Source organism: Micromesistius poutassou (genome assembly GCF_964030765.1).
Source record: "Micromesistius poutassou genome assembly, chromosome: 23".
Classification (NCBI taxonomy): Eukaryota; Metazoa; Chordata; class Actinopteri; order Gadiformes; family Gadidae; genus Micromesistius; species Micromesistius poutassou.
This window is the reverse complement of record NC_140293.1, coordinates 6,384,909-6,397,143: the sequence shown is the minus strand read 5'-3', so window position 1 is coordinate 6,397,143 and position 12,235 is coordinate 6,384,909. Positions and strand designations below refer to the sequence as shown.

Below are 12,235 nucleotides of genomic sequence, written 5' to 3'. Positions count from 1 at the left end.
CAATAATTGAAAATAAAAATATGAATAAGTCATAAAATCATATGATGGTTCTTTGAATTCCCACGTTGACATTCCCGGAGGTGAAGTAACTACTAACCAGGCCTGAGCTGGGGAAAATTCGAACCGAAAAAAAATCCAAACCACTAACCACCTAATTGCCTCGCCATTAATGAGGTCCAAGGTCTCCAAATTCATAACAGCACCGAGCGTAATGCGGAGCACAGAAACTCTGAATCGGATAATGATGAATATACTGGGCTGTGTTTACATCTGTGAAATCACCTTGGCAACATGGACGCGCTCTACCTTATCCATCATGTTCAAGCGGTAATCCTGATCCTTTTGTGGCCCAGGCAGATGTTTTCACATTTCCTATCAGAGCGGTAAGCCTCACATCCATCTTGTTAGTCAGATCTTTCTTTCTTTCTTTCTTTATTTGTTTCTTTATTTATTTTTCCTCCTTACAACACATACAAGGGGTGCCGTGCAAATGCTAATTTGTGATGATTCAAACGATTAATTAGGTGCGGAATTTAACTTGTTTATTAATTTAGTTGGGCGGTTTTGTTGAAAAACTTTTTTGTGACAGGTTTTTGTTTGAGGGGAGATTTAATTAATATTTATTTTAATTACAAAACATGTGCATTGTTTCCTTTTACATAATTGCCTTCATTGACGATCAGACAATCTTAACTCGATTGAAAAATGATACCAAGGGTCATGATCTCATTGGCTGATGTATAAATAATAATCAGTGGTTGTAAACAGGTTAAAGTCCCACCACATACAAGCTAAACCACAAAGGGGGAAAACCCAAAGACCCTCTGAACGAAAAAATAACCTCAAATCCATTCATTCTGCTAAAAAATAAAAGCCTTCCATGACAAGCCGGGTGCTGCCATCCATGTCGAGTGCAGAAGAATTGGACGCAAGCACTTTAACTGCCTTTTTCAAACCACTGAGCTCAAACCCCATAATCTAACAATGGCCACCTGCCTTGTCCCCCACTGCACCACATTGACATTCCCAGCCAGCTTACACAGCACTTTTATATATTATTTATATACACACACACAATCAGTTATTTCACTAGGAACCAGGGTGTATTCAAACAAGACCGTCTTTTATGGTTACTTGTTTCTACGTCCGACCGGCCCCAAACTATCCAGAGGACGTCGCTGTTCAAGACGTGACGTACAGCAGCCCCGGGGGGGCCATGCAGGGACCACGACGTTCATAAACACGACCTACAACAAAGCTTGGTTATTATCTCTGACCGACGGTTGCCTGTCCTCATGTCCGTCTTAGACTGGGGAACAATGAGGCTGTGCCGACGCCGTTACCGTGCCAACGGTGTTAGCACTCTTACCAGAAGGATGGAGGAATCACGCTTGACTCGTTTCCACCCTGCTAAAACTGGATCTTCCCTGTTTTTCCAACTGCTCCGCCGAGACGTACGGATGATGGGCATCGATCTGCGTCGAGGAGTGTACAGGGAGCGGCGGTTCACAGAAATAATGACAGGAGGCCGATGAGACTATTATGTGATGCTGGTGTAACGCCGTCATGGAGGAGCCATGAGCTTCAAATATCATTACAATGCCTTAAAATATTAAAAAGATATACAGCTAAAAATTATTATTCATTGGTTGCCGCGGTTTGGATCCTATTCTGTGACATGGCTAATATCACGCTACAATATTTTTTCATCCTCCCCATGTCCATGACTTAAAGACACACAAGATTCAGGCCATGTCATATATATATACATAGTTAAGAGACGTGCATACACATATATAGAGAGACAGACCGCTACTCGCTCATTGACTGGTAGGCTGGATTTAACTCTGAACATCATTACGCCTGGCGCTTCGCCCATCATGCAAATGGCTTCTCTGAGCCTGGGAAGAAGTTCATTACTAATGGTGCTTCCCATCAAGTTGGAGTCCATCCGAATGCTAATATGCCTGAGTACTTTTGGATTTGTCACCTCTCCTCGTAGCATGGCAATTACTACAATGTGCTTTTCCCTTCATGGAATTAAGCATCTAACACCAAGCCTACGGCCAGCTTCCCCCTTAGCAGATGCTTAGCCATTCACGACTACAGTCCATTGGAGTACAAATGGTACAAAATGAACACTTAAATGTGTATTAGGTAAAAAGGGGATTAACATGACATTTTCTCTTAATGGCTTTCTGTATCCATCCATACATCTACTGCACATATGTGCATACTTAGTAGGCATAAAAATATTATTTTGTATTATTCTGTGATGTCTCCAATGTCATCAATATCATTATATACTATCGAGAAGATAATAAAATAAATTCAAATATCTGGCTTACAGGATTCATTTATCGCCCATTGAAGGAGATCGATACCATTTCATTGTTGCCTTGTAAACGGCATGCAGACGGAGAATGGAGACGTTACACACACTGTGGTCTGTCAAAGAGCCATAAACGGGGTCAGGCCCGGGGTCAGCAACACAGTGCTCTGACAGCCTAACCCTGCTAAGATCAATACAGGACAGGGACAAGCAGTTGCCTAAATGATACACAAATATAGTACACAGAACAAAACAGTTGGTAGAGGATGATTATATAATACATTATAGAGACAAAACCTGATAACCAGCAGAGAAGCTGAAACTAAGGATTTAGAATCTGGCAGTTGCATCCACACTCATGCATGGGCTATAAAATGGATTTTCCCTCACACGGGAGGTGAGGCAAGGGATCGTTCTTCCCCATGTTTATAGGGCTTGATAGGGCTTTGCTCAAATCCAATACATCGATGGAGGGGGGGAGCAGAGTAGGAGAGAGAGGGAGAGAGAGGGTGATACGGTTTTGTGTGTAACCTCTCCCATCACACACACACACACACACACACACACACACACGTGCACACACAAACAAACACACACAGGAGAGGGTCCGGATCCATACGGACGAGTGCTACATTTTTCTGTGGGTTGGCCCCTGGACACAATCTGAAGGGGCCCAATTGCCGGCTCCCTGGGAGAGATAAGGAAGAGGAGGGTTGTGTGGTCGCAGAGCCAGCTCTTTCTCTATAGGAGGGAAACTCCCCACTCAATAGTAACTCATTTGGCGTGTTGTGTAATTGTGGTGCATAATAGATGCACCAAATGCAAGCTATTCAGACTGCCCAAGGCCCTCTTATTGTGTGTGTGTGTGTGTGTGTGTGTGTGTGTTAAATGCCATTTTCGCTTTTCACCACCAACCCGGTCGTGTTTTAGAGAGATACTACGCAGCGGTTATTTTTTTTGTTCCAGGGGGTCTGCCACATTCTGCGTCTGTGTGTAATCAAGACCAAACTCAACGGCTTTTTAGCCTCCTTTGTGAGAGGAGCTCATTATCAGTGCGTAGCCACCGACCGACTTTGCTGTATGTCAGCCGAGTTCCAATGCGAGTAAACAAATTAGCTGACCTTTTCCCTCTGCTGTGTTACACACAGACACACGCGCGCGCTCAGAGCACGCCCAGGACTTGCTTTTGACAGCCACGTGTCCCAGGAGAAATAAAAGGTACGTGGAAAGCAGCAGCGACAACCTGTGACTGGGAGACCATTAAAGTGAAACACGGGCAGGTGTGTGTTTATCTTAATGGAACCTGCCACACTATTTTCCACATGGTCAACTTGACATCTGAGCTCAAGTGGCGAGATGAGAAGAACTGACTGATTTGAATAAAATTGCTCTGTTTTTCTTTCTTCTTCTTTTTCTTCTTCTCCTTTGTACTTTACTTGCACTTCCACTCGCAATAAATGTATGCCTATTTGCATAATTTAACCGCCATCTTAATTATCGTGTCATAAATCGATATGCAGAAGACTTAATTCACTTAGAAATGGAAACTTATTTGGGTAAATCGCTAATGGAGTAAATCTTATCATGTTAGCATACGCAACCCAAGTGCAGCCAGTGTCCCTAATTAGGTTTGACTATGAGGCGCATACAAAATGAAAATAAAAAGTAGAGAGAGAGAGGGAATGAGAGAGATAAAGAGAAAGTGAGGGAAACAAAGAGAGATAGAGAAACAGATAGGGGATGAAGTGTGAGATAGAGAGAGAAAAACGGAAAGAAAGAGAAACTGACAGAGTGCGAGAGAAAGAGACAGAGAAAGGGACAAAGATAAAAAGGAAAGACTGCAAGAGACAGAGAAGGAGAAACCACCAGAGAAAAGGAAAGAGCGAGAGAGAGAGAGAACGAGACAGAGAGAAACAGAAGGGGAACGAGAGAGAGGGAGAACAGGACAGTGTGAGAGAGAGAGAGGCCGAGACAGAGAGAGAAACAGAAGGGAGAAAGAGAGACATAGAAAAAGGGAAAGAGTGCGAGAGAGAAACAGAAAGGGACTGTGAGAGAGCGAGCCGTAGGGTGAGACAGAGACAGAGAGAGCCAGTGGGAAACAAGTAAACACGACTCACCAACTCACTCTCCGGCTAAACCTTGATTAGTGTCTGCAGCCACACTACCTGCTAAAGCGTGCTGGGGAGGGTGTGCCGGTCATTACCTGGGCCATGATTGTGCCATGGGAAGGAACTTACCCCGTAAAACGGTGAGCCTGGTGGTGGCGCTGGCCTCCCCCACACTGTTGGAGGCCACACACTCGTAGATGGCCTCGTCCCTGGGGGTGCGCAGCGGCTGAATTCTGAGCACGGAGCCGGAGCCATCGTCAAACTCGATCACCTGCATGTGCGACAGACGAGATATGTTAAAGGCGTTTTTTGTTTCCTGCACGGACAGACGACGGACCCCGGACAGGACAGGATGAGACGCACACAGACGGTGACACACACACATAGACACACACACACACACACACACACACACACACACACACACACACACACACACACACACACACACACACACACACACACAGAAAGACAGTTTGGCTTAACAACACTGATGGGGACTGACACAAAGTAGTGCTTTGGTTTTTGAGCCTGACAGATGTGATTAAACATAGATTATTGTGGACGATGTCAGGGGTTAGGTAAACAGGGCTTTGAGTGGCTTAAAGGTGAGTATTATGGAACATTTAGTGGCTGATAAATATTTTTTGGCAATATTAATGATTTATTCTTAAAGGTACTATTTTTCTAAAGTCTTAGGTCCTGTGTAACAAAATAATCTGAAAACAAATATAAGATATATATTATACATAATAAATAAATTATATTTTATTGTAGTCTGTGCATTGATATGGCAAAGCCAAAGCAAACTTTAAGAATGGGAAAGGTTGGAGTTCTGAAAAGAACATGTTACACCAGGATACAGAATAGATTGCAGCTTGCTTTCAAGAAAATTGCCCACTCTTAAAGTTCACGTTCTATCCCTTTTTAGATAATGCAGCACATGGAAGAGAGTCGATGGAACAGACACAAGCACAAACACTTAGAAACGTGGCCTGCTGTAACGCCTGAGCACGGAAATGTCCGGTAACATGGGGTGATATCGTGTGTCACGAGAGACAGGACCAAGACTATTGGACAGACGACAACAGAGGATGCTCACAAACAGGTGTCTGTCGTAGCTGGGACAGCTATCTTTTGCATGCTACATGTCGTATACTCACTGGTTTTTAGAAAGCCCTGTGTCATAATTCAATGTCTTTTTTTTAAGCAGTTCAAGGCACATTTCAAATCAAGGACCCCTGAAGACCACTGCATCATGCATACACACACACAATCTCTCTCTCTCTCTCTCTCTCTCTCTCTCTCTCTTTCTCTCTCTCTCTCTCTCTCTCTCTGTCTATCTCCGTCTTTCTCTCTATCTCTCACACACACACACACACACACACACACACACACACACACACACACACACACACACACAGAGGCCTTCCATTTCACAATGTATAAATATAATATATCAGCATCTATTTAGAAGACACTGTACTTCAACATTTCATGAGCCAAGCTGTGTTTGGCATTCAAGCCAATGGCAAGTAATGGAAAAAACACAAAAAAGAAAACCCTCCAAAAAGCATCTTAACATCTACGGTGAATTTGCGAGAGCAAAATGAACAAGGGGGAAGTTGCGGCAACTCATATTTTTTAATAGTGCATAGCCTTTCCGTGAGGTGAGATGAGGCGGAAACCCAGGTATCAATGGGCATGAGGGCCAACCATCTGCTGGGCCCTGCGAGGGGGCCCGGCACGAGGCGGGGAAATACTGCCCGTGTCAGCACTCAGCGTGTGGAGCCAGGCGGACAGAACCAACCCTGATCAGATTAGATTTATGCGGACGCGAGACGGAGCGGAGAGAGAGACACCGAGCATGGCCTCCGAGCTCCGCCGAGTCTCTGCTAAAGTGCCATAGCGGGCGGACTCCGTTTGATTCTGTCCCCCCCCCGCATAGATTGTGTAGGACTTTGTGATAGTCCGATGAAGGGGTTTAAATCTCATCAGTGTTGTTGCTATGAAGATGGATCGTTTTAAGGGGGGGTGTTGAATGCACACATGCAGCAGAGCAGAAATCTACCCTTGAGCAAGGCATTGGGCCTGCAGCATGTAGCACCCTGCCTCGACACACTCTCAATTTGTATAAGGCTAGCTAATGCAGTGGCGTGATGCTAACGTGGCTATCTGAGTCACACCACAGTTTGTTACTTGTTGCTAGACCCCTTCTCCCTCAATTACTTACTTTCTTTTCATTATTATGTTCACATTCATCAGATATTTTTTTTCATTAAAGCTATGCTAAGCAATTTAGGGGAAGCAGCCAGAGTAAGCTAGCTTCTGAATGTATCCAACCGAAAAGGTCCCTTCAGGCCTTCCCTCTGAAGGCTACTCCCGCTAAACACGTGACTAGCTCGCTAGCCTTAGCATCAGGTCTGCCTAGCCTTCTGGAAGACTCCTGTCATGCGCCATGAGTACAGAAGCAGAGTGCACACAGACAGGCAGGCCGTCCCATAGTTTAATTAAGGCCGGATTTAATTATTACAGACCTGCTACACCAGCAGATACAGGATGTTAAAAAATATATATCAGAGCATATAATTCATTAATTAAATTAATACATTTTTTGATTGCTGATTGAATCGTTTGCAAATATTTTTGCCTACATTTGCAAACAAATCGCCTGCCATAGCTTTGAAAAAAAAACATTCATGTCCAATAACTGCCTGACCCAAGGTGATTAACAGGGCTCTGCTATTGTGCGGCGGTAGGGGGAAGGCAAGCAGGCAGGCAGGAGGGAGTCATGTCTGTGGATGTATGGCAGCGTGGAGCGAGATGCGCGGCCATAAGCGGTGCAGGGGAGGGGGAGGCATGCTAATTTTGTCGAGCATTTTACATCAGAACAATAGACCTAATACCTCAAATCTCTGGTTGCTGACTTTCTTCCCCTTCTTGTTCCACACGATCTTGGGTCGTGGGTCGCCCGTCGCTTGGCATATGAAGGAGGCCACGCCCCCTTGCACGCCCGTTTGGTCATTGGGGGTTCTGAGGAACTTTGGTGGTGCTGAGGAGAGAGAGAGAGAGAGAGAGAGAGAGAGAGAGAGAGAGAGAGAGAGAGAGAGAGAGGAGGGGAAGAAAACAGCAAAAGGGTTAGAGAGAATGGTAACCATCAGGAGTCGTGGATGCAATTTCTCTGCTGCCTCTGCTGAGATTCTTTGCTGCTGAGGTCATCCAGTGTCAGTGTTTGGACGGCAGTGGGAAAACGATGAGCATCAGCTCAAAATCTAACAATGAAACCCATCCACACATTAGGCCAACCAGGGATATCAAACAAACACGTTGAAATCCAATGGAGCAAAAGATCACCATGCAGAAATATGACAAAGTGCAGGTGTGAATGTAAAGTGCCTGTGATGTGTGTTAATATGCGTTTGACTGACTTGGGATCAGAGCGGCACAGAACCCACCGCTCATCAGAAGGAAGTATTCACCCTCAAGGGAGATAACGGCCCTTTAAGGACCTGTGAATCACGTCGTTATGGCGACGATCCAGGACGCCGTCGTTTCAACGGCAGAAAAATAGGGTGTGAGGGACAAGGACGGTCAGCTGACTCAGAAACAACTGATACCCCCTCCCCCTCGCCATGTGAAATCTATTACTGTCAATTTATTTTTGGCATGATATGGAGCATCGGGAGACAATCTTCCTCTGATCAATCACTTGAGCCGGCCATTAGGGGCCCACACTCGCACGAGGACATCCACCTCATCAGTGTGTGTGTGTGTGTGTGTTTGTGGTTCCTCTCGGTGCAACCCTCCTCGTGTGAGGTATCGTGCGTGCCCGTGTACACGATACAGAGCCCACCCCCCCCCCCCCACCAGACTGCGCTGCTGCCCAGCAGCACGGCAGCAAGCGTTAGGGGACAGATTAACCTGCAGGGTTTGCGGAGAGGTGACATAAGATATGTGGTCCGCAATCAAAAGGGCGGACAGATAAACAGGCCAACAGCTGGGCCTCTGCCGGGCAAATGAGTCTGGGAAATCACAGAGCACCCCACGGTATGCTCACAGACACACACACGCACGCACAACCGCGTAGAGTACACACACACACACACGCACGTACACACGGTACACACAGAACGCAACACGAGAAAGCTGACAGGTGCGCAACAGTGCCCACACGGGGTAATTTGTGTACCACACAAAGAAAGGAAAAAAAAGGGATAGAAGAAAGGAAAAAGAACAGAAAAGCGCCATTATATCTGCATTTGGACCGTATCTCATTGACTTGGCTGAGGAAAATGGCACAAATTGGAACCCTGCCAAGAGGGGACTGATGGGTAATTGAAATGCCATTGGGGACTGTTGTTTTCTCTCTCCCTCTGTCTCTCCCTACCCTTCCTCTCTCCCCCTCTCTCTCTCTCCCTCTCCCTCCCTCCATCTCTCCCCCACCCTGGGGCCGTTTATCCATTATGTACTCGGTGTGCCGTCTTACGGCGCTGGTGATAGACTGCTATGACAGGTACGGGAGATCACCAGGGGGTAAGGCGGGGGGGGGGGGGGGGGGATGGGAGCTGTGGGAGAGGGATGGGAGGAGGTGGCAGTGGGGCGAAGGTGGGCTCACAACAGGGAGTGATTGAGGCATGACATGATGATAATGGTGTTTTCACAGACACGCCGACTGATATCCCACACACACACACACACACCACACACACACACACACACACACACACACACACACACACACACACACACACACACACACACACACACACACACACACACACACACAAGTTGGTGTGTGACTGTCTGCATGTTGAAGACGGCTGCTTATTTTGTGCTTTCTCGTCTATAAACAATTGACACATTGCTCGCTTATGCGCCATTAGGGGCGAACTTCCTTCAGGCCATTTGTTTATGAGGCGCTACATCGTTGTTTTTTGGGGGGAGGGCTTTTGCATATCGTCAGGGATGTCATGTTCGTGAAAAATGTCCCATTTGCAATGCAATGGGAATCGCGATTGAAAGAGCTTGCAACTATATTGAAAAAAAAGTTGTGTAACTTTAACATTTGCATGATTTTACTTTCATGAGGTCCAGCTAAATAGTACATGAATTATTATGCCAGCAACATAATTCTGGCAAGACACGACAGTGGATAGCCTCAAACTACATTTAACAGCAAATTAATATGGATTATTTTGACAGTTTTCTTAAGGCTCTGCTACATTTTGCAGCCATGCACCCTTTGCAATAATGGTGCATAAGTATACATAATCTTTTGTTTACCCCATCTATTGTTTGGTCAATTTTTTGACATTGATATGGGCTATAGCATCACTTAAAAATAAGAGAGAAGCCTTTGAATAAATCATAAACTACCTGTGGTTGGAAACCACAGGTATTTAAAAAGTGTTTAAACTGAGTACAAATCATTGCTAGAATAACATTATTTGTAATCACTACATATCGAAGCATAGCTTCGAAAACAAAAACAGAAAATAAAAAGTATTTGCCGTCAAATACTTCAAATAAACAATCACCATCCAGGAATCCCATTAATCAGAGGGTGGGGGTGCAATGTAACGGATGGTTCTGCACTGAGGGGGCCTTCACTTCTGAGCTTTACTCCCTAGCCAGCTTGAGAAGATCAGCTGCTTCTGCCTCCCTGGGAACATGATACCTCAACGTTAGCTGGGAACCTGAGAGCCATTTCACACGCAGCCCCCACCACTGCCTCCTCTTCTTTCTCCTCCTCCTCCTCCTCCCTCACGTGTATTTTTTGGTAGAGACTCTCGGAGAGCAGTCTAGGAACGTGGACCATAAGGGTTTCTGAACTCTAGAGGCCCATGTTATGGTATCTTGTTCAGTTTTTTGTTTTTCTTCGTATTCTCATGGAAAGAATGTCCATTCCCTGCATAACTGCATCCATTAGCAGTTTGTAGGATATTCACCCGATGCTAGGAATCCTAATTTAAATACCCTTCTTCAAAACATAATTAATACTGATGTGTGGGTGTGTCTATGCATGTGTGTGTGCGCATACATGCCTTTGTGTGCGTGTGTGTGTGTATGTGTGTGCGTCTGTGCACGTGTGTGTGTGCGTGTGTGCACATGTGTGCGCGCGTGCGTGTGTGTGTGTGTGTGTGTGTGTGTGTGTGTGTGTGTGTGTGTGTGTGTGTGTGTGTGTGTGTGTGTGTGTGTGCATGTGTGAGAGGGTAGCACATTTCAAGACACCCAGGGACCCTGCCACAGACTTAAGTTTGATTTGCCTCACAAGAGCGGTTTATCAAAGGAAAGCCAAAGACAGAAACATTAATAAACCAAGTTTCCCTGTGAACCGTCTATTCTCACACAGACAGCAGTCCTGCCCGGGCCCCCGGTCGTCACAATTACACTGACTGACATTCAATTTCATTTGCATGAAAGGGCCCGTTTCCTCTCTGAATCTCAAGCCGGCGGGGTGAGGTGGGGTTGTGGCGTGAGATAATTAATCCTAACACTTTGGTTGACAGTCTGACAAATACCCAAGTCGGTTTTGCCTGCATACGGTCGGTAGGAAAAAACCCTTTAGAGATACCATTAACCTCATTTGACATTTTATAACCCCCTCTCCCCCCCACCCTCACCCCCCCCCCCCCCACCCCACTCTCTTTTTAAACCTGCATATCACTTCTGCTATTTATGAATTGTGAAGATGCAAGCGACTCGACCAGAAGCCCCATTTTGATGGGGTTTCATCGGAGTCGCTACGATGACTAAAAGTCATCGTAGCGTGCAGTGTGGACCTTCCCTAATCACTTTTTATTTTATTCTATTCCGGAGAATGATTAGGGTAGAGATTGGTGATATTAGACTGAATCTGAGTTCCCTGTGCATAGGAACCCATAAAGTTCACTGGTGCGAGAAGTTGCAGGTGTGTCTGCATGGACAGTGAAGCCTGCGTGTTGTTTTGTTTAAATTCAGACTCCTCCGCCTCTCTGTGGATTAATTAATGAGCTTTATTATTTTATAGGCGCTACAGATTCCTCATCAGGGGGAAAACACAGGTTATGGTAATGCAGTCACACAATCACCAGACATACACAAACAACAAATCCACCCATGCACACACGCACTCCGCCACACAGCCACCGCTGTTCGGCACAACCAATAAGTGAAACAATGCGACGCACATGCAACAGTAAACCGTTTTCAATGGCGGCACAAAGCAAGACTATCTGCAATGTGGCGATAATAAAAAAAAACAACTTGTCTTTTGTGCTGGCTGGAAAACAAACTCGACATTGTATACACTGACAAAAGGGGCTCCCGCCCAAAGAAGTAAAGAAAAAGCCTGAGCTTAATTAGAACCGTTTGCTAATTCGCGTCGCATATTCAGCCGGCCGCCTCGCCCAAGATGGAGGCAAAAAATTAACATTGCAATTAGTGGCCGCTCGAGAAAGGGATACGGCCTCTGAATGAGTGTTAATTACTGGATCAGGGCGCATACCGGTAGTGCCTTCATTTACGGCGGGCGTTTGAATGCATCACGGTGACGAATGGGAGTTGGGTTCTGGGGGTTCGTCTCTCTATCAATATTGCACCGCATGTTGCATCCTAATAAAGTCTCTGGCTCCACCTGCCTCACCCGCAGGACAGCCCCCCCGAACATGTCGCTACAGTTGCCAGCATGTTGTTCTCTAGGCACAGGCCATCGCCAGCAATGATGCTATTAACTAATTAAATAGAAAGGATCATATGACTGCTGTGCTGCCAAACGCACGCATGTGCATCACCCGTGTTTGTGTGTTGAAGTTGT

At 45.8% G+C, this 12,235-nt stretch overlaps 1 protein-coding gene across 4 annotated transcripts in view; it reads right to left on the bottom strand.

Moving 5' to 3' along the window:
- ptprda (protein tyrosine phosphatase receptor type Da) overlaps nt 1-12,235 on the bottom strand; it is a 98,610-nt gene that overhangs the window by 61,834 nt on the left and 24,541 nt on the right. For all 4 annotated transcript variants that reach the window (XM_084487179.1, XM_084487180.1, XM_084487181.1 and 1 more), the window contains exons 3-4: nt 7,347-7,492; nt 4,570-4,711 (exon numbers count right to left, since the gene is read on the bottom strand). In XM_084487179.1, coding sequence (XP_084343305.1) covers nt 4,570-4,711; nt 7,347-7,492 — 288 coding nt within the window. The remainder of the gene's footprint in view (nt 1-4,569; nt 4,712-7,346; nt 7,493-12,235) is intronic.